General features: G+C 42.0%; 1 protein-coding gene across 4 annotated transcripts; it reads right to left on the reverse strand.

The window, feature by feature from the left end:
- Positions 1 to 1,073: 1,073 nt before the first annotated feature.
- On the reverse strand, positions 1,074 to 22,808 carry VCPKMT (valosin containing protein lysine methyltransferase). 4 transcript variants are annotated; one of them, XR_198449.3, is made up of 8 exons: positions 22,016 to 22,808; positions 21,814 to 21,924; positions 21,574 to 21,646; positions 20,452 to 20,571; positions 19,318 to 19,422; positions 17,147 to 17,199; positions 14,700 to 14,927; positions 1,074 to 1,446 (listed from the first exon to the last, which is right to left on the reverse strand). XR_198449.3 is itself a non-coding variant. In XM_004738744.3 (7 exons), exons 1-6 carry the CDS (start codon positions 22,387 to 22,389, stop codon positions 17,185 to 17,187), a joined length of 798 nt encoding a protein of 265 aa, XP_004738801.1. In that variant the 5' UTR covers positions 22,390 to 22,808; the 3' UTR covers positions 14,438 to 14,927; positions 17,147 to 17,184. The 4 variants fall into 4 exon arrangements, 3 of the variants coding, with proteins under 3 accessions (XP_004738801.1, XP_044925180.1, XP_004738800.1); XM_004738744.3 differs by lacking the exon at positions 1,074 to 1,446 and having other exon boundaries at positions 14,438 to 14,927; XM_045069245.1 differs by lacking the exons at positions 1,074 to 1,446; positions 14,700 to 14,927 and adding an exon at positions 16,126 to 16,254.
- Between the last annotated feature and the right edge of the window lie 9 nt (positions 22,809 to 22,817).

A 22,817-nucleotide genomic window follows, 5' to 3' on the forward strand; every position in this document is an offset into this window, starting at 1 on the left:
AGAAAAATGGAGTGAGCAGGGCTCAAGACTCAGCCTTCTCCCACAGCCCTTCTTCCCTTTGCCGGGGGACCTGGGGACTGGGGTGAATTCAGTGACAAGCAAAGGCTCTTGGAAAATTCTTGATAGAGCTGGGCAAAGACGTTGTGATGGTGAGTCTGTTATTTGTCAACTTGGCTGGGCCACAGTGCCCAGATACTTGGTCAAACACCATTCTGGATGCTTCTGGGACGGTGTTGTCAGAAGAGATTAACATTTAAATTAATTAATGTTAATGATAACTACGTTAACATTAATGTGGGTGGGCTTCACCAATCAGAACAGAAGACAGGAGGGCTCCAACTGAATTTCTCAATGTCTCTCAGCCTCAATTTCCGCATCTCAAAAACTGAAAGCACTTTGAAACACTGCTGTATAATGTCTGATGTTATACTTACTTATCATATTTCCTAAGTTGACAGCAACAGCTAACATTGGAGGACTTCGTACATGCAAGGCTCTGTGCCAAGCACAGACATTATTTCATTTAACCCACTCCACAACCCCATCCAGTGGGGAGCAGTATTGTTCCCATTTTATAAACAAAAAAACCGAGGTATAGAGAAGTTAATCCAGTTGTCTTAGGTCACACAGCTGGGACATAGCAGAGCTGGGACTTAACTTGTCTAGATCTATCAGAACTAGGGAATGTTCTTCCTAATGATTAGCTCTGTGACCAGGGAGAGTTATTTAACTGCTTTGAATTCTGATATTCTGGTATGTACCGTGGGATACTGGTCTAGCTCCTAAGCCTGTTGTGAGAATTTGGGGAATCCCATTTGGGAAGGCAGCTAGCACGGTGCCTGGTGTGCACTCACAGAGTGCAAGGAGAATTTCTGTATAGATCCCCCACGTCCCATACTGCCAGCCCTTCTGCAGAGAGGACAGCCTGATCACGTGTAGAATCGGGACAGCAGCCAGACTGGCTGTAAATCAATGACCGACCTGCCACATCTATCAAAATCTTGTTTGAAGAAATATTCTTCCTGAAAAGAATCAATGAATTTGAACAGATTTATGTTAAGACTTTTAAAATGTTAAATGAATATCTTCTTCTTGAATATATTTGAGGGGACTAAAGTGCTCTAAAACTCAAATCTTTTTTTTTTTTTAAACTCAAATCTTTTAACAAATCATTCCTTAAAATACAGATGAAATACATCTTATATTTTTAAATATAGCCATGACATTATTGCGCTAGAGCGCTAGGACCACCATAACAAAGTACCACAGTCTGGGGGGCTCAAACAACACAAATGTATATTCTCACAGGTCTGGAGGCTACACATCCAAGATAAAGGTGCTGGCTTGGTTTCTTCTGGGGTCTCTGTCCTTGGCTTGTAGATGGCCATCTTCTCCCTGTGTCTTCATATTGTCTTCCTTCTGCGCCCATCAGCGTCCTAATCTCTTCTTATAAAGACACCAGTTATATGGGGTTAGGATCTACTTTAATGACCTCACTTTAACTTAATTACCTCTTTAAACACTCTATCTCCAAACAGCACTTTCAGAGGTACTGGGGGTTAGGATTTCAACATACGAATTTCAGAGGGGCACAATCCTGTCCATAATAAATACATATTAACCACATTCACCAGAAAAATATATTCCTCTCTGTTGGACATCTTCAGAATGATTGACTATGCATGAGGCATATATTTATATTCACTGACTATATTTGAGACAAATATATGCATGAATATATTCATACATTGAGTACGCCTTGAAACAAGCTTTGGGAAACTGGTTATTTTGGTAAATTTGACAAGTTGGCCATATGGTAAATTGATACTTTGTTGAACGGTCTCTGAGAATTAACAATTTGGAATATTGATCCAGAGCTGATGTAAAGTCTGTGTGAGCTAAGACTACTGGGACCTCCCTGCCCCCCCCCCCAAGAATATCATGCTGTTATCTGAGAGAAAAGCACCCAAAGCCGGCAGCACCAGCCGAAACAAAGCAGCACTTAGTTGACAGGTCACCAGCAAGGGGCCTTCTGAGGGAAGAGGGGAGGTTGGTCAGGGGTACTTGGGAACTTGGGGAAGGCCAGTTCAGTGGGGTGCCCCCTAGGGGCCTCAGGATCCTGGTACCTGGGGTGAGGGCAGGGGAGTGAGGGAAAGAGGACCCTCAGGAGATCTGTTTCCCAGCTTTGCTTTTCTTTAGCTTCCCTTTGCCGGGATCTTCCCCCATCAGGCCACACAGCTGTTTCTGTGTCACAGAAAAGTCACCCCAGCCATGGATCCTTAGCAGCATAAGCTCCTTCACATGGGGACCCAAGTCTCCTTTTTGATTCACTTAATCGCGAAAACCCTGGGAAATCAGTGGTGAACACCTTGCCCCTCCACATCCACGCCCGAATGCAGCTCCCTCTTCTTTCCTTCCATTAGTCTACCGGAGCGGGGGACCCTCTTCCTTCCAGAACCAAGTCATCTGCCCATGCCCGTGCTCTGGATCGCATTCCTTCCATCTGGGATCCTCCCAATCTCACGTCGTGTCCCTGCCCCCAGGGATCCCCCTTTGTCTTCAGCCACCATCTCTCCCCTTTCATCCTTTCCGACCTGCCTTCTCTCAACCCTAACGCTCTTGATCGTACCAAACTCTACGATGGAAGCTACTACACTTTCTCCACTCTATGGCCTCACTTTGTACTGACATCTGCTTATGTTTATACTCCCTAGGGCCTAGTCACACATTGCAGGTGCTCCAGAAAGGACAGTTGGATTAATTAATTACTGCCCTGGATAATGGAATCTTTCTCTAGTAATAAGTGCAAGGATCACGCAGGATGTGAGATGCTGTTCTTGTCTTCAAGGAGGGGACCATGGTGTTAGCAAGATGCATGAGACAAGAAACATGTAAAAATGTCACCAAAGCTCCACTATGGACAAACAGAAGAGATTCTTTAGAAGGGAGGCATCTGGAGAGGCCTCTGGGCTAGACAAACTCCTTCCCGTTCCCAACCAGCACTTACATGATGCAAATCAACAAAGTCAGATTCAAGTGCAAGGACCAAAGGGGATCCTCGGCCCCTGTGCCATGACCAGGGGTTTACGTAAAGTGAATGTAATGAGTATTTGGGACTCTCTTTTGTTGAAGAGGATGGTGTCCTTGGAAGGAAGAAGGCGCCAGTGGACAAATGGGCTCTGAGCCGTGAGCAGCTCAGAGCCTGAAACAGCAGGCGCAGCACTTCCTCAGTGTCTGAGGCCTGACACTGGAACCAGGAGCCAGCTGGGAGTGTGCCGCAGCTTCTCCAGCTGCAAGGGATGAGGGGATGCTTTGAAGACAGAGTACGCAAGGCCATCTCAGAAGGATTCTCGGCACCCTGCCCAATGTCGCCACCACCTTCAGGACCTGCCTGTCCAGGCCGCTGCAGAACTTCCTCTCTCTGAGCAAAGTTGGCAGCTGAGAGCAAACACCAGTGGGTTCCTGCAGCTGAGCCCTCCCGTGAATTTCAGCCCTGGGGAGAGCCCTGTCCGATGAGCCAGGGCCTGAGGGGTCTCGGCACCTCTGCAAGCCCAGTGTCTAATGCCCTGGTCTCCAAGGCTGGGCTTCCGATGGGCTAGGGGCTCCCACAAGACAGAGCAGGGTTTACCGCCTACTTTGGAAGACCCGCAACCCTAAAGTCTTCCAGGGACAATGAAATAAGCCACAGTGTGCAGTTGAGGAAAGTTGGAGAAGTCAAAGGAAACCCATTTGCAAAACCAGTCCAATCTTCTATGCTCTCATTGTAGTAGTAGTAGTAGTAACAGTAATAGTATTAGTAGTAGTGATAAGGAGGAGGAGGAGGGGGATAAAAAGTATTTATAAAATGACTGGCATGTCTTAGGCTCTGTCCTACAGCATTTAACTCCTTCCAGGAACTGCCTCCTGTCCATGCAGCCGGCAGCTCACAATGCCGTGGTATCCCCCCACCTGCCTCAAGGCCTGGTCCACCAGCCACAAAGGAGGTGACTCTGTCTCTCCATATCTCCTGTGAAGAGAAAAAGTGAGGGCGAAGATTGATAAAATGGGGCCCGAGATCAACTAGAGGCTGAAGGGAAAAGGCACTGAGAGACCAAGGGGAACTATCAGCTAAACACACCTGCCCGTTCGGAGATGAAGCAGATCCACAGACAGCTGCTGTGAACAGAGAGCTCGCAGTCGGGGAGAAATGCCTCTGTTTACTCCCCGAGCGGAGCGTGCCTGGCTGCATCGGTGGAAGGAGGAATCACGCCTTTTGTCAAAGGTGAGCACCAAACACAGTAGCTCACACTTCCATTCGGCTTTCAAGTGGAACTTTGGCTCTCACAGCCATTTTCCTGTTTGAGTACCTTAAAAACTCTGTGGGTGGACAGAACGAATATCACCACTGTTGTCATCATCCCCATCTTACAGGTGAAGAAACAAATTCAGACTGAGGGACTTGCCCAAGGACTCAGCCTGTCAGCAGAGGGGATAGGACTTCAGCCTTCACCATCTGGCCTGCATCTAGCCCAGAAAGTTTCCACCAAAAGATGCTGAGGCAAATCTTTAGTCAGGAGAGGGACAGGACCACTGGAGGGGACTCTGAGTGATTCTCCGAATCACAGTCTATGCTCGGCAGCAAAACCCCCTGGGACTTCATGGGTCAGCCTGAGAGTTGCAAGAACTCTCCTGCGGTTGGAGAAACATTTCTTTTTTTTTTTTTTTTTTAAAGATTTTTATTTATTTATTTGATAGACAGACAGAGATCACAAGTAGACAGAGAGGCAGTCAGAGAGAGGGGGGGAAGCAGGCTCCCCGCTGAGCAGAGAGCCCGACGCGGGGCTCGATCCCAGGACCCCGAGATCATGACCCGAGCCGAAGGCAGAGGCTCAAACCACTGAGCCACCCAGGTGCCCCTGGAGAAACATTTCTGAGGAGATTCATAAGCTATAGCCATTTCATTCTCTTCCTGAGCACAGGAGGATGAAGAGGCCTCAGTCCTGGGCTCTCTCCTTACAGAATTCCACTCTCCTTGCCAGGTCCTCAAGGAAGGACAGCAAACAATGCCACTCTTTTTGCTCTAGAATTACGGTGACATTTTCAAGTCTATCTGGCAAGATGGGCCTGTGTTCTAGAGACACCGGTAAGAAAAATAAAGCTGCACAATTCTTCCAGCCTTTTATCAATTAATTATAAACCTATGTACAGCCTTCACCCTTCCTTATAGACACACCATCATTCTCTCTGCTCACATTACACAGGTCTGGGCAGAGATCTTTATCTAAATGCAAAACTCTGAATTGCTAAGTGGCAATATTAGCTTAAGTCTTAGGTTAGCTCTGATCACATTAAGCAAGATCACATAAAGCAGCACTTATATCAGTTTTGACAGTCCTGAACCCATCCAGATGCAACCCGCCATTTAATCTGGTTTCCTACTGGTTGCTAATTTAATTCTCCTATAACTGGGGCCAGTCATCTGTCAATCATCAAAGCTGTATTTAATATCAACCTAGGGCTCTACTGTGGGAGCAGAAAGTGAATGGTTGTCTTAGGTCTTTCATAAATTAGCCCTTGTGAGATTTAGGGATAATTCTGGAAGCTTTTGAAATGCATGCTGTTATTTTAGATATGTATTTTTTAAATCTCAATTTGGTTTTAGGATATGTATATAATCACAATAGAAAAACTTTAGCCATCCCATAAAAGAAGTCACAATTTTTAAAATTACCTTATCAGTTTATTTGGAATAATATGATATGAGTAAAAATTGTATTGACAGTTTCAAATCTGGTAATATAGAAAAAAAAACAGTCTCATTGCAATCTTTTCAAATACTTGCTCTGGACTAGTACATCTAAAGTCCAGCGGAATGTGTATCTGTAACATCTCGAATCCCCAAGAGTCAACTGTGCCCCTATGGCAGGGCTCCCTTCCGGCATATACTGGGAAAGGGGAGATTCTATCTTGCATCCCTCCGAGTAGCCACCCAGTATAGGGGCTTTCCCTGGTCTTCCAGCTCTGCCCAGTCCATCCAGTAAGCAAGCTCTGCCTCGCCTTTCCAAACCTGGCCCCAAGCAGAGGACACTGCTCTCTTCCTGTGAGCCTCCCTAGAGGGTAATGTGGGCAAATATATTTCTCACACTGGCCTCTTCACTTTCTGCTTCACTTTCACCCAGGTGTCACTTTTCTGAAAGCTGTGTCACTAAAGGGAATGACAATAAGAGATAAAAACTAAAACCCCACACAAAATGTGGCCTTTACTCATCATCCAGGAAAAAAGTAGCAATGAAGTTTAACCTTTCTTAGACGACCCTTTCCATCCCTAATCTTCCTCGCCGGGCTTCACACCTTATTGCCTAAGGACCCTCCTAATACATGTTGTAACTTTCCCTTCACTTTCTAGGCACCCCCTAACCTTGGGGGTTAGTCCAGTTCCAGCATCTACCCTAAGCAAGTCATCTTCTTGACTCCTGAGTTATTTCTTCTAAATAAGAGTTCTAGGATGGAATTCATCAAGAGATGGAGGCTTGAACATTTTCTGGGTACAAAGGTGGTGGATTTGTTCCTTTGTTAACACATGAAATCAAACTATTCCTCCAACGGGTTTTCGTTTCCTCGCTTTTGCTTTCTGACTAGTTTTATGATGTTTACTTTTGTAATGTGGTAGATTAAGATTTCCATAGTATGATCAGCAACCAACACTATTCTAGAAAGCTTGTAAGTCAACTGCTAACATGATTGGGCTGGTATTATGGACAAAATGAAGGCTTAGAAAGCAAATCACTTCCTGAGGAAAGCAGTGGTTGAAAAGGATCTTAAGAAAGGAGTAGGAGGGTTTGAAGAGCAGAAAAGCTTGAACACTCTACCAGTTAGGACCTGCTCTACTATAAGGAAAAGAAATCAAATCCCAAAGGTTAACTTGGTCATAGAACTGGGGAGTCCAGGAAGTACAGCTGGCTTTAGGCATGGTTGGTTCCAGAGGCTCAAAGGGAATCCCAGTTTCTCTCTTTGCTTCTAGAATCTCCTTTCCTCTGGGTTAACTTTTGTTCTTGGGAACTCAAGGCTCATTTCACCATTAGCATTAGCTATCCTAGAGAAGAGGGAGTGCCTCTTATCCAGGAAGGCTCTGGGGAGGGTGCGGTAGGTTGGGTCATGTGACACCCACCCCTAAATTGCAGCTGAGGACATGAAGCAGTTTGGCTGGGTTTGGTTACAGGGCAGGCAGAAGGGTCAGTGCAGTGGGTTCTGAGAAATTTGGTCTTTATCAGACAATTGGGAGAGGGTCTGATAAAGTACAGAAGTTATTGCCACAATTGCCCACTGTATGAAAAGATCATGAGTAAAGACAAGACCAGTAAAACACACTGTATATCCAGAAACATCCATTTCAGCAAAAGAGCAAGAGACGAGCGACAGGAGTATACTGGCAATGATATTGAACGTCCAGCAGGCTCTGGGGACGTTTCTTTTTCTTTTACTTTTTCTTTTTTTTTAAGGTTTTATTTATTTATTTGACAGAGATCACAAGTAGGCAGAGAGGCAGGCAGAAAGAGGCGGGAAGCAGGCTCCCCATTGAGCAGAGAGCCCGATGCGGGGCTTGATCCCAAGACCCTGGGATCATGACCCGAGCCGAAGGCAGTGGCCTAACCCACTGAGCCACTCAGGCGCCCCTCTGGGGACGTTTCTGAGCAGGATGAACGGTTCGGAGCTCTGAGTTAGCAAAGTGCTCTGTCACCATTGTTTGCACAGATGTGTGTGGAAACACACCTGAAGTGGGAGACTATGATGGGAGCATAAATTAGAGGTAAAGAGGCCCGAACCTGAGGGGATAGCAATAAAAACAGAAAGGGGAGAAGGACTGTGAGTCCCTCTGATGGGGGATTCAATGACCCACTGGTTTTATGAAGTGGCAGAAGGAATTAAAGATGGTGAGAGGATGGTACCATGAGTGAGACTAGGCAGTGAGGCAGAAGAGTCCCCTCCTGCGATCGTCCCTGATCAAGCCCGAGTTAACCATACTGTCCTTCCTACAGCCGCTGGAGCTAATTCAAACCTTAATTATTGCACTTACCCCAGAGATGCAATTCTTTTTGCACGTCTATCACATTACGGATAAGTGAGCTGCTTAAGGGTACAGACTGCATCTGATTGATTGATTTGGCCCTAGTAGCTAAGAGAGTACAAATGTGTATACTGGACATGTACAGATACCTGTTTCTGTACCTGTTTGTTAACTGAAAGAGTAAATATCTGTGGGGTGTCTGGATGGCTCAGTAGGTTAAGCCTCTGCCTTCGGCTCAGGCCATGATCTGGGGGTCCTGGGATGGAGCCCCGCATCGGGCTCTCTGCTCAGCAGGGAGCCTGCTTTCCCCTCTCTCTCTGCCTGCCTCTCTGCACTTGTGATCCCTCTCTGTCAAATAAATAAATAAAATCTTGAAAAAAAAATAAAAGGGTAAAATATCTGTGTTGAACCAAATTGGAGAAATCATGGAGGGTGGATTTGATAATGGGAGAAGGGAAGAGAATGTCTTGAGATCCTTTATACCAGGTATTATTCTAGACACTTTACATATGGGACCTCGGCTTCAGGTTAAGTGTGCAAAAACTAAAAGCAACAAACTGTATTTCATCTGTTGTCCCTTTTATAGTTATTTAAGGAGTCTCCAGTAACTTCTCTGCTCAATTCTGCTCTTGCCCTCTGCAGCACTGGGATCTCCATGGTTTCAAGGGGGCTATTTCTTTCTTTTGTGTTGGTATTACATTCCTCTGGGAAGTACCAAACCCCTAATGCCTAGTATCTTATTAGTGCCTTCCAGATTTTTAAATTTTGGTAAGAGCAACCTCTTGAGTCTCCTCCCCTTAACCTTTCCGTCCTCTCCGCTGAGGAGGGTGGAGTCTATGGAGGAGGTGAAAAAGTCAGGGCGGGACACACAAGTAATTGATTGGCAGGCTGCAAAACGGAACCCCTCCTTTTTGGCAATTGAGGCTTCTGTTTGTTTTCCCCTGGATCACGTTAAGTGTTGTTTGCTTAGGGTGACTTCTCTCACATTTCCCCAGTTTACAAGACTTGGCTGCTCTCAATTCTCAGAGCGAGCTCAACAGCTGAGGCTTCTGTAGAGAGACGCCTTCCTCCATGCTCTCATCTCCATTTACTAGACTCAACTAGAGTTGAGCCGTCTCCATGGCGCTAGCCAGTGCACGGCTTTCTTCTTTCATAGCAAGGGATGTTAACATTCAGAGGTCACGTTGCCCAAGGACATACAGGTGGAATAGTTAGTAATCAAGTGAACGATCTTCTCAAGAGAAAAACAGAATGTTCAAGCTTGGGTGCATAACGGGAAGGTGACCAGACATAGCGTGGAACTGGGGCTGTCTCCCAGGGTTAACAGAGAATTCTGTTCCTCCTGCCACACTGAGCCACTACTGTGCTCTCCTCTTCCTTAGGATCTCAGATTAACAACCAGACACTCCAGACAGAGAGTAACAGACTGAATGTGGGTGTCACATATATGCCTGAGAGCGCAGAGAGTTTTGGAACAATGAAGCTAAAAAAAAAGGATCTTTGTGACAAGATTTAGAAAGAAGACAGCTATTTTAAAAGCATATTTTGGGGGGCACCTGGGTGGCTCCATCAGTTAAGCTGAGCTTGATTTCAGCTCTGGTTATGATCTCGGGGTCATGAAGTCAAGCCCCAAATTGGGCTCCACAATGGGCATGAAGCCTGTTTAAGATTCTCTCCCTCTCCCTTAACTTCCTTCCCACCCACCCCCTCTAATAAATAATAAATACATACATACATACAAAAAAATAAAGGCACATTTTTGTACCTACATTCATAATTGTCACAGACATCCAAAGACACTTTCTGGTTAAACATTTATTATCTGTGAGAATGTAAGACTTGTGTTTCCTGTTTTTAAGTTTCGAGAAACCAAGCCTATGCGAATTATACGCCATGAGAGTATTCTTTATACTCATTCTGAATGCGAGTGTAAAGCTTCTCATCTAAGTTTCGGATAAAATATGCTCTTTACATTTGGAGTACCCCGATATGCAGCTGTACTGTGTGTGCAGTACGAGAAGACCTTTTTTTTTTTTTTTTAAAGATTTATTTATTTATTTAGAGAGAGTGAGTGTGCCCCAGTGGGGAGCGAGAGGGATAAAGGAAGAGAAAGAATTTCAAGCAGACTCCTCCTAAATGTAGAATCCCCCCCATGCGAGGGCTTGATCCCACAACCCTCAGATCATGACCTGAGCTGGAATCAAGAGTCAGACGCTTAAGCAACTGAGTCATTCAGGCGCCCCACAAGTGGGTTTTCAGGACACACTCCTAAAAGAACAAGGTCAGGTGTTGGGGTGGATACATGGGCGTTTGTATTGTACACTCTTAACTGTGGTAATGATTTATTAAAGCAATGGTGAGCCAACACGTGGACCTGGAGCTCACACTGTTCATGCCTGGGTTTCAGGAAATTAACAAACTGGAACAAAAGTTAACTTTAAACAAATTACCCAGGACCATTTAAAAGCACTGATCCATCAAGGATTTAACAGACTGCTAGTACTACTTCATGAAAGCTAGTAACAGGAAGGAGACCTGCGAACTACTCAAACACTAAACCCTGTAAAACCTACATCTAGCATAGCTCTTTTCCAAAAGCCTTCAGTTTGCTCTGTGAGGGAGAAATAACAGTTTTCAGCCTCATAAATATTAAAAAGCGCCAACTTACGCTTCACCAAGATAAATTACTGTATTATAGGTTAAGGAATGAATGTTTCTAAAAACTAAAACCAGCTATTCAGTGTTCATGACAATCTTTCCCATCAGTTGAAAATAAAAAAGGTCTTAAAAACTTAACAAATGCAGGTGAGCCCACGTGCCTCTTTCACCGGCTGAGGAAGCAGCTATAATTCAAGGCTCTCTTGTTCTTGTCTGTTGGCACAGGCTCCCCCAGGCAGCCGGAGGGACTAGCTACACTGAGCTCCCGCAACGCATCACATACGTTCATTACGTGGACAAAGATCGCTTCCTTGGGAGGTAGCTGCTACACTGCCTTGCTCTTTTAGAGTTAATACATCCAAACTTTGAACATAGTTATGTAGATGCATTGAGTCCCTCTTCCGAAAAATGACCTGCTGCTGTACATTCATCACCTGCCTCCTAACTGGTCTCAGTTTTACAGAGATAAGAACCATGGAGGAAAGAACTGGCTGAAGGTCCGGGGAGGTGGAATGGTAATCCTGGAGCTCCAGCCAGCAAGGCCAGGCTCCTATACTTAGAAATGTGTCTCTTGTACCTATTGGCCTTCGAATGCCCATGACTCTTACTTTAAAACCAAAAAAATGAATGGGAAACAAATGTTTTTCTTTCACTCCATTTTCTTCCTCTTTCTAGAACTGCTTACTTGTTCAAATAAAGGAGATGGGACAGCATTCTCAACCTCCTCCTACCCCAAGGGCCATTGCTATCATGAAGGGGGAGTGATGGGTACAAGGGCCCTACACTCTCAAAAAAATGTCCAGATTTTACATTGAAATATAGATAAAAATTGACTTACATTATATACATTTTCCTAGTCCCTACACCTCTATTATAATCACATTTTTTGAACACTTACTATGCGCCTGGTACCTAAGTGCATTACATGTATTAAACTGGTTTAATCCCCATGGCAAACTACTAGGTAGACACTATTATGACCTTCACCTGACATGTGAGAAAACAGGCACACAGTTTAAATAACTTTCTCAAGGTCACACAGATAGTAAATGGCAGAACTGGAATTTAAGCCCAGATAATCTGGTCGTTAGGCCTATGCTCTGACACATGGTTTTAAGAATGCACATGAGAACATTATCATGGAGATAATTTGCTCTAACACATTTTTAAGTCCATTATTTGAAAATTACCTTGTTATAAACAGAAATTATCTTGTTACGTTATTGTGTGAAAACACCAGAAAACACCTCGTAGATCATCCAAGCTACCACTGGAATGACCTGAACCAAGATGAGCTTCCTTTCCAGGGCTTTCCCATCTGGCCATTCTTTCCCAAATCATAAGTAGATTTCAAATGGTGGCTGCTTCTGTATCTGTCCTTTCTGGTGGGCAATGAGATCACTAAGGAACATTTCCAGGCAAAATAGTTTGATCTTCTTTTGTCTCTCAGTCAGGTTGGGGGCCACAAGCAATAGGGCACATGGCCCAGACCAGTACACCTTACACTGGCACAGCCTGATGGCATAAATGGCATGACCACTGATTTCCAGGATCACTACTCTGTCCATGACATCTAGCAGCTTACTGGTGAACAGCTTCTGCTTCTCATTGGTGATACGCTCTGGACCTGGGAACTTGACCTGCTCCAGACTGACAGGAGCTCCTCCTGGTCAGGCATGGGACCCAGGTCCCCATAGAATCTACCTCTCAATTGATGGACTCACTAAATTGTCACAAAACTCCAACCAATATTTAAGAACCTAAGACAATATCCTAAATGACCCCAAGTAAGTAAACAGTTTTAACCCAATGCTTTCTTACTCAAAATTATATAAAGTGAAAACTTCGCTTTTTCATTACTTGACGAATTTTCAGTAAAATTTTGTCGCCACAACTTCTTTCTGTAGTAGCTTGGAGATCTCTATGGTATGACAATGGACTATTCTACTTTTACAATGTTTACTATCAATGCACCAAAAGCTCTTCCAAATCCTGATGTTCCTTGAGGAAAAAGACCAAAAGTCAAACAGAAGGCCTAAGCCTGCAGGACTGTGGTAAAGCCAGAGCTTCAGTCTTTTGATGTAATAGCTACTTATTACTCTAGTGAGGAAGGTACACTGGTTTGGAAAACTAATTAAAATTAATTAGAAGTTTCAAACACCTCAAACATAAAATCATGCCTTATATAAAAGGTACTTTCAAGGTCAATTTAATTTTCAGAACCTGACCAACTAATTCAGCCTCTTAAAGGTCCCTCACAGAAGGTATCAATAGCAGAGAAATGGTCTAAGAATTGCAATTTCTGTAGCTTTACAAATAATATTCAGAAATTCAAAAGGCATATCGGATTGCAAGGGACAGAAGAAGTCAAATACAATTTTATAAGAAAAAAATCAGCTTTACCTACACTATTGTTCTGGTCTGCATGTTTCTGCTTCCCACCCACAACCCAGCCCCAAAATCTTATGCTGAAACCTATCCCCCATTGTGATAGTATTTGGAGGTGGGCATTTGAGAGATGAGTATGTCAGGAGGGCGAAGCTCTCCTAAATGGGGTCAGTGTCCTATAAGAGACCCCAAGGAGATCCTCTGCTCTTCTGCCATGTGACGTTACAATGAGAAGAGAGCTGGTAACGAAGCTGGTGCCTTGATCTTGCTTGCACTTCCTGGCCTCTGGAACTGTGAGAAAGGTTTGTTTATAAGCCCCCCAGTCTATACTTTGTTCTAGCAGCCCAAACACACTAAGACAATCATGCTGTACTTGAAAGCAACTCCTGATAAGTAGCTTGATTCTTTAAAATCTAATTTAGTTTACCTTTAAAATGGCAAGTGTGATTCCATTTCAAAATGTTCTATTTTAACAACTTCCTTTTTATAAAATGTTTAAGGATAAAGTCAAGCAATGCCATCTACAGGGAAACTTTAGAACAACAGTCCTATTTCTATAACCCACACTTCTTAAAATACAGTAATTATAGTCTGAGTTAATATCGCAATGGCATCCTTTAACAAGATAACTTTTAAGAAAAAGGTAGCTGTGTAAAAAATCCCACCATCATTCTGGATTAATAATTCTTAAAATAATGAAAAATAACCTAACTTCACTCCCAAGTTCATGAAACCTAAGATTCACAGACCCTTGGTTGTGAACTATACCTGATTGAGATAACACGTTGTGCAATTTCAAAGACCTTTAGTTATAACTGGTTCACAGGGGAGACTCAAGTCCTTGGAGTCTAGCCTATAACAATTTCATTTTTCCAGCTATTAGACTCCCCTTTCTTCTTGAGTAGCATCACCTTTGCCTTCTTGACCAGGTTCTCCAAATTTTCAGGTAAACAGTCAATTTCTAAAGCTCTGTCCTATTTATTTTAAAACCTATTTTGTAGATGATTCCACATCAGATTCAAAGCTCCTTCCCTCCCTATGCAGTATAGACCCACTCTAATCATGGATGGTTTATTTTTGTATTTCTTCTCCCTCTGCTCCCTTCCCCTTGGGAAACAGATGCTAGGGTTCCTTAACACAGCAGTTCTCAATTTATGCTAAACTCAAACCACCTGGAGCCCTTTAATAAAAATCCCATGCCTTTAAATTTAACTGGGACCCTTGGGGCGCCTGGGTGGCTCAGTGGGTTAAGCCGCTGCCTTCGGCTAGGGTCATGATCTCAGGGCCCTGGGATCGAGTCCCACATTGGGCTCTCTGCTCAGCGGGGAGCCTGCTTCCCTTCCTCCCTCTCTGCCTACTTGTGATCTATCTCTCTGTCAAATAAATAAATCTTTAAATTTAACTGGGACCCGAACATGGCTTTCGTTTGCTTTTAATTTTCCAGGTGATTCCATGTGCAGCCTAGTTTGAGAAACACCGCCTTACAATGGGGCCACCTTAATGGGCTATAACTGCATTCTGATAACTGGCCTGTGGGTTTCATGGTGCACAGTGGCAAGCCCCCACTCAACTAGAGGTCCAGAGGTTCATTCCTGAGCTGTCTTCTCACCTGACCCCAGCCCTGGCAGTCCCGGGGGATTGGAGTTGGTTGTATTCTGGTTGATCCCCAGTCCGTGGCATCACAACTCACTCATCTTCTGCACCTGCCTTTGAACTTCTCCATGTTGCTGCTCAAGTCCTCTGGCCTCCAACTCCTGTATCAACAGCAGCTGGCAGGACCCATCTTTAACATCTCTCTGCCTGATAATCCTCACCTCTCCAATTTCATTCCCATGCTCTGAAAAAAAAAAAAAAACCACAGATGTGCTAATCTGCTGGGTAAACTCAACCAGGTGGAGAAAATGCTGGGCTCCTCCTCCTAGAAGCATCTTTAATCTTGAGTTGCTCCCTCACGCCTCTCTCCTGTGGTTTCTGAGTGCAGATGAAGAGTCCAAAGGACTCATGAGAGTCCCCAGGACAAAATCCCATTCCCCAACACTACATTCCTCAAAAAGACCTCTCCCAGGCCTCTCTGGCTGTCTGCAGAATGGTGGGTGGTGATAGGGCAGGTTCTTTGGAACTGGCAGTCCCCAGTAAGCCCTGCAGTGCTCACTGGTCCTACCAAACCAGTGGTTCTTTGGTCTTACAATGTGGAGACTTGGTACCTTTTTCTTTTTTAATTTGAAATGTGGTACTTTTTAATCTCTGCTCTGGCTTTATTCCAGAATAGGAAAAAAAAAAAAAATCCCATGATTTAATGTTACAAATTACTTAAATCTACATTCAGTAACTTAGGTCAGTTCTCCAGAACAGATGGCGATGAATGTATGCAAGTGAGGCTTTAAGGTGATAAATTAAGTACGGGAGCGGGAATAGGACAGGGAAGGGAAATAGGCACACATAAGTAGTAAAGGCGTGATTCTGGCGAAGCTGTAGAGGCTGACTTCAACCCAATTCCTCCAGAAAATTTTGGAGTGTAAGGTGCACCTTTGTGAGGTAAAGGAGCTGGGCTTTCCTACAGGAATGCCAAGGGGCACTTTAGGCAGAAGACCCAGAGGTAGTGAATATTGGAAGTATAGTGAAAAGAAGAGGAGGTTGAAAAGGGATCGAGAATCTGAATGGATTACTATAGCTGGTCAATGTCAGACTTATTCAAGTTTCACAGTGTTATGGAATAGGCTAGAAAGTAGTCATCTGTGCCAAGACTTCACTAATAATAACTGGTGCTACCTGTAACTAACAAAGAATCATGTATTTAGGTTAAACTGTCTGTAAACTGGTTAATGAAATGCTAAGGGCTGTATGAACAAGGTATTTTGAAAAAGAACAGCAAGACAAACTTTAAAGACCAAAGGAAGCCTGAAGGAAAGAATGGTTCTTTTCACTTGGATCTTTGATTTCTCTAAATAGGGTTTCTTTTTCTTTTTCTGGAAAGCCTGATTTAGATATTCATTTTCTTCAAAGCTATTTCTGAAACATTCACAAAAATCACAGGATCTCAAAAACAATGTTTATTTTAATACATAAAATGTGCCACCTAGCACCAATGCCTACAGATACCAGAATTCTATCCAGTTAGTATTACTCTTCACAACTGGTGTAACTGAAGTCCTTGAAAGATCAGTCTGTGAGATGATTATCATTGTAAGATAAAACAGAGAATACATAGAATCAAAACACTTGGTAAATATATAGAGAGCCACATTTGTAGTTATTTAAAAACATTTCTCTGTTTCATGTAAACACTGGTGATTTTAGCCATTTTCCTGGAAGATACACGTGACGAAAAGTGCACAAGCCTGAAACTGGACTCTTACTCTTGCTGCATTCGCAAACGAAAAAGTTTGTAAAGATACCTTTTCTTTCTCCTGATTTCTCACTTTCATTCCTACCAACTCATTACAGTATAAATTACTATCTAACTCACACAGACATGTATGGTGGAGGAAAAGAATAAAACTTTGGCTAATAGTATACAAAACAGCATTTTCGGGTTTTTAAGAACATTTTGATATTAATGCTATCGAAGTGGAAGGTACATATGATAAAAACCAATGCATAATTACATTAAAATAAAAACCAACTTTTAGATTTGTTGATCTTGACAACAACTAAATTTTACTAGTTTCAACTTAAACAGAATTACATACTAATAGATATCTCTCTTTAGAAACTGGATCAATTCATCTCCAGTTTCCTGACAATAATGCCAAGTCAACCATGCCACTTCACTGTTTACTTCTGGTAGACTTAAGGCAAACCTCAACACCTATCTTTCATTTGAGGAGTGACTGATACACAATTTTCTTTTAAGCAGAACTTGAAGCTGAGCTACAAGTAAACTAAGGTGGATTTCAGGCCCACTGGCAGACAGGCAGTCAGTAATCATTTTCAAATTGCAGGTAGCCCATGGTGGTTGTCAGGTATATATCGAATCTCTATGGACATGCTGGAAAAATCTGTGAACACAATCTTCCCATGCTGTATTCACATGCTCCATTCATATATTTAGCTTACCCAGGTTGTTAGAGGCTTGGGTAAGGTGACTAAAGATTTCACGATAGAGATTTCTATAAGAAAAAAAAAAGAAAGAAAATTTTAAAGACTAATTTCTTATAAAAAATTAAGTATTTATTGGGTACTTAATACTAAGTAATATGCCTAATGCAGCTCAAATGAATAACCATCCATAATTTTAAGAGATGGTTTTTTTGCTGATACCCAAAACAAAGTAACCGAAGAAAAATTAGATACACTGGACATCATCAAAATTAAAAAGCTTTGTGCTTAAAAGGACATACTAGCAAGAAAAAGAAAAAAAAAAGAAAACAAAAAGACAAACCACAGAACGGGAGAACGTATTTGAAAGTCATGTATCTGGTAAGGGTCTAGTATCCAGAATACAGAACAGATACAACTCAACAGTAAGAAGACAAGTCTATTTAAAAACAGGGAAAGTATTTCTGTAAAGATATCCAAATGGCCAATAAATACATGCAAAGACATTCCACATTAGTCATTCAGGAAATGAAAATAAAAACCACAATGAGATACAAATTCACTCTTACTGAGATAGTTACAATCAAAAAGATGGACAATGACAAGCACTGGTGAAGAGGTGAAGAAATCACAACCCTCAGCTACCGCCGGTGGGAATATAAAACGGTACAGCAGCTTTGGAGTACAGTTTGGCAAATTCCCCATAAAGTTAAACATGGAGTTCCCATACAACCCAGCAATTCTATTCTAGCTATATACCCAAGAGATTTGAAAACATAAGTCACACAAAAATTCTTACATGAATATTCACAGCAGTATTCTTCATTATTGCCAAAAAGTGAAAAATGGCTGAAATGTCCAATCACTGATGAATGGATGGATAAGGTGTAGTATCAAAGAAATATTAAAACTATTTTTCTTATAAAACTACAAAACGGAGCCAGATACAGGGAGCCACAGAGTGTGTGATTCTACTTCTGTGAAGCATTCAGAACAGGCAATCCACACACAGAGAAGAGACTGGTGGCTGCCAAGGGCTAGGGAGAGGCAGGGGTAGGACACGACTGCTAATGGGTATGGGGTTTCTTTTTGGGGTGATAAAAAATGTTTAGAACTGAAGTGGTAACGCTTGTGCACCTTTGTGAATATATTAAAAACCACTGAACTGTACATTTTAAAAGGGGGAATTTTATGAATTTTGTAAAAAGAAGTGATTCTTTGCCAAAAAAAAAAAAAAAAAAAAGCCTTTATATTTAGGAGACACAAAATCTTTAAGCCTCAAAAAAAATTCTACTTTTAAACTACACAACAGCTTGATCTAAAACCAGATTCCTTAAGGCATAAAATATTTTTTAAATTTATCTATCTCCAGCACTATGCCAAATGAAAGTTAGCAGATCTGAATTACTAATCCTACCACTTCTTTTTCCTTACAGTTCTAACATTTAGTCTTAATCCCCCAAATTACAAGCTACTTGCTTTTGACTAGAATTCACATAATCAGAAAACTTCATCACTGAGAATTCAATCAAAGCAAAGATAACAGAAACAAGTGGGACTAACTAAAGTTAGCATCCTTAATTCATAAACTAGATCATGTCTTGCCTTTTACTGGTCACATATATAAAAGGTGATACAAAATGGATGAAATACAACTCTTCCCCTCTACACGTGCAAACTCTAGGCATACAGAGGCATCTTATATAAAAATGTAATTAATGTTAACAGTTAAAGGAAGGAACAAAAAAGGGGAAATATACATAAATTCTATTTAACTGAGTACATTTCTACTTACTGGGCAGATCTACCTTGTTATACTTTACTTTGGACTATTTGCCAAATGTGAATGGTTGGAAAAAGTTCACAAAAGTCAGAACTGACATTTTTAAACAGAAATGTACAAATAGCTAAGATAGTTGCCTGAGGTAATGCCCAATTACAAAGCTCTATTATTTATAGATGGAAAGGATCTTTATCAGAAAAGCCTGTTTTTGTTTTGTTTTTTGTTTTTTAGAGGGAGAATCCAAGGCCAGGTAGATTAAATGATCTGAACACTGAGAGTGCCTGAGCCCAGGGAGTCATCAGAAGTATTTCCCCACATCAAAATCAGCATCTGCATCACACATTAGCCCAGAGACAATGCCCAGCTAATGAGATCTCAGCGGACAAAGACCTAGGAATGTATTTACCGATTTTTTCTTTCTGATGTATAAAATATGAATATCCTCGCTTCGATATTCTTCATCATGTTTCTCCAAAGGAATTTTTTCAAAGTCAAAGTCTAGCTGGAGGAGCTATAAATTTAAAAGAGATATACTGTAAATTCCATAACATGAAGTTTCCTGTGGTGACAGAAGTCAGAATGACAGTTAACTTTGGAGGAGTACCGACTAGGAAAGGGCACATGGGAGCATTCCAAGATCCTTAAAGTGTTCTGTATCTTGATGTAGTGGTGGTTGCCTGGGTGTATACATATGAAAAATTGAGTTGAGAACTTATACATAAGCATTTTTACATGTGCTGACTCAAGTTAAACTGTTTAACAATATAGAATTTTTAATTACAGTCTCAAAAGTTAAATTCTTTACTTTCAAGAAAAGAAAAACAATTTTAGCACTTATCTGAGGCAGAGTCATGTATTTGCATTCTTATTTAAGCAAAGCAGTCCTTTCAGTGGATAAATTGCAGGACTATGGAGATGTACCCTCAGAAGGAGTCACTTTTTAATGTGATGGATTTTTTGCCCATCAAAAGGGTGTGGATGACCACTGGGGGAAGATGGGTGAAAGATACATGGGGTTCTATGTAATACTTCTGCAACTTCCTGTAAGTCTTTATTTCAAAATAAAAAGTGAAAAACAAAAACAAAAAACACCCCCAAAAGTAGATAGGACACCTTGGTTGAAAGCTTTTGTAAAAACACAGAGGTAAAAACATATCACATATGTTTCTCTGATGTGATGTACTTTCCAAAAGTACTACATACATCATTAATACATTCCCAAAAGCCAGCATCATGCTTAATAAAGAAGCATGGAAAACTTCCCCAGAAAAGACAAGGATGTCACCATTATTATTTTAGGTTGTTTTGTAGATACTAGATCAACTAATTAGAAAAGAAAAAGTAACAAAGGATTAGAAAAGATGCAAAAGGTTGGGGGAGAAGCTTAGTAGAATGGTGGGCAACAAAGGATACTCTCCTTGGATTCATACAAGTGGAATGTGTTCCCCACTCAAAATTACCTTAATATACTTGAACATACAGTCACGAAAACCCTCGCTGAAGTCATGTAAAGCACTACAAAAACAGATCTAGTACTTACCTCAAAATATTTTTTCTCGATTTCTGGATTTTTTCCCATTGTTCGTTGCTCATAACAACATATAATACAAGTCTCAAATCCACTAAGATCTTTTAGAGTTTTCAACAACGGCTCCAAAGACTGTTCAAAACAGAATATCACTTTTACTTATGATTTTTAAAAATTTTAATATTTACTATAAAATGGGAATAGGGGAAGTGGAGAGTAACTATAACTCCCCTCCAATTTAGCCATCTCTGAGTCAATCAACAAAGTATAAGTGGTTAAAGCTCTGTAACTAATGACTGGTAAACTCTTCACTAATCAACCACTGCATTGATTTCAGTTTCCAAAAGACTCAAATGACTGTATTTTGGAGTTCCCATGAGAAAACAAATGAAATGACCTCATCCTTAAAAAATTAATTTTAATCTATTTTAAGTTGGGATTTACCCACAAAAGTGAGTCTGACCCTAACTTGAATTTAAGTTAGTTCAATGTTTGTTATTTTAAAAACGCAATGCCCACAATATTATATAAACTGCCATTTAAAAAAATACCATTCTGGGGGCACCTGAGTGGCTCAGTGGGTTAAACCCTCTGCCTTTGGCTCAGGTCATGATCTCAGGGTCCTGGGATTGAGCCCTGAATCAGGCTCTGCTCCGCAGGGAGCCTGCTTCCCCTCTCTGTCTCAGCCTGCCTCTCTGCCTACTTGTGATCTGTCTGTCAAATAAATAAATAAAATTTTTTTAAAAAAGTACCATTCTGAATCAATCTTTCCACAGAACAATATATTCTTTACAATGCAACTTAATTCTCAATGTCATGGTTAACATGTTCACTAGGAAGAGCTTACCAAAAAACTTAAGCTTTTCATAACAGATCCAAATGGCAAAATCTTTAAAATAGTACATAAGTCTCTAGTAAAATGCACACTTCTGTCAACATATTTTATAGGTCTATATGTTTATCACCAGTATATGTATATAGTTCTGGTAACCTTTATGTTCTTTATTGTGTCATCAACTATAGGACAAATATCTTGCATTCAGAGATGTTAAAATGTGAAGAAGCGTGCACTTTGGAATCCACAAATTATGGTATAAATTCTAAAGATAGACACTTCACTCACTGAATACTCACCTCTTCATAGTATATGCAGTCGGCCATCAGTATATAGTCTGGAGGAGAAGGAAAGTCTTCTATTTCTTCCCCCCTTAAAAATATCAACCAAAATATTTAACTGTTGCTTTAATAATTTAAAACACTGTTTTATAAACAAGTTCTGGAAAGTCCCCTTCGTATTAACTATGGTTATAGTGAAACGCAATTTAAAGCAAAATAGAATCGTTATCTTAAAACAAGCTGAAAGGCCATACAAACCATTTCAGTACCTTGGCTTGAACAGAACCAGTGACAAGATGCTTGTTCATATTAATATTCATCTTCAGCAAGTCCTGCAATTCCTCAAGATCTGTGACCACAACATCAGCCCTATAAAATAACGTTAAGTGTAGGCACAAGCGTGGTAAACCAGTAATCCGGATTTCCCGAACAAAGCAGCCCCCCCCGCACCAGCTCTTACCCGAGGGTAGCAGCCATGAGCCCTACAGCCCCAGTGCCGGAGCCCAGCTCCAGCACGGACCGCCGGCTCAGAGCGTGGGCCCCATCCCCGGAAAACCCGGGCGTTTCTAGGTACTTAGAAAGGACAATGGCAGCGTCCCAAACAACGCAGCCCACGCCGCCGGAGCCATACTGCTGCAGTCGTAACACCGTGCCATCTCGCTTTTCCAAAACTCGAACAAAGTTCCGCAGTGGGTCCTCCGCGGACTCCAAAGAAGCCGCCATCGCTGCCGGGCAACAAGATGTGGCGCGTGCAGTGACGTCACAGCCACATGCACCGCCCCAAGACCAGCCTGAAGAGGGCCCGGCGCCTCCTAGTGGCGAAGTTGACACCATTGCGCGTGCGCAAAAATACAGGGCCGAGAAGGCAGCATTACCTGGGCGTGGTGGAGCACCAGGCCACACGCTTCTTGGTGTTGGTCAGGCTCACTCCTGTAAATTTAGCCTGGCTTTACAATCGGGCAGTTTACTTCACTCTTCCAGACAAAGCTAATATTGTCACCTCTTTAAAATACAAAGACAAACTCAAGACTGTTTTTACCTGGAGACCAATTTTACTCGGTAGTTACTGGCCTTAAATCCAGGCAGCTTCCAAGGTCCTACCAGGGAGGCTACAATCCTCTTTTATCAAGGGTTTCCTACCATGCTCCTAATTCTTCATCTGAATGCATAGAAATGGTTGCTGGAAGATTGCTGATTGCATTTTAACACTTAAGACAAAGTTATCCTAATAAAATTTATATCACTTAAATTCCTTGGGATTA

Source organism: Mustela putorius, unplaced genomic scaffold (genome assembly GCF_011764305.1).
Source record: "Mustela putorius furo isolate JIRA1106 unplaced genomic scaffold, ASM1176430v1.1 tig00000129_pilon_pilon_pilon, whole genome shotgun sequence".
In the NCBI taxonomy this organism is placed as follows: Eukaryota; Metazoa; Chordata; class Mammalia; order Carnivora; family Mustelidae; genus Mustela; species Mustela putorius.

Bases quoted from the DNA above. Each gene is read 5' to 3' on its own strand.
- VCPKMT (XM_004738744.3), bottom strand. From the start codon at position 22,389: ATGGTGTCAACTTCGCCACTAGGAGGCGCCGGGCCCTCTTCAGGCTGG. The intron at 21,647-21,813 runs GTTTGTATGGCC...GATATTTTTAAG, and splicing joins CAAGCCAAGGTACTGAAATG to GGGGGAAGAAATAGAAGACT. The intron at 20,572-21,573 runs GTGAGTATTCAG...TGTTTTGAACAG, and splicing joins ACTGCATATACTATGAAGAG to TCTTTGGAGCCGTTGTTGAA.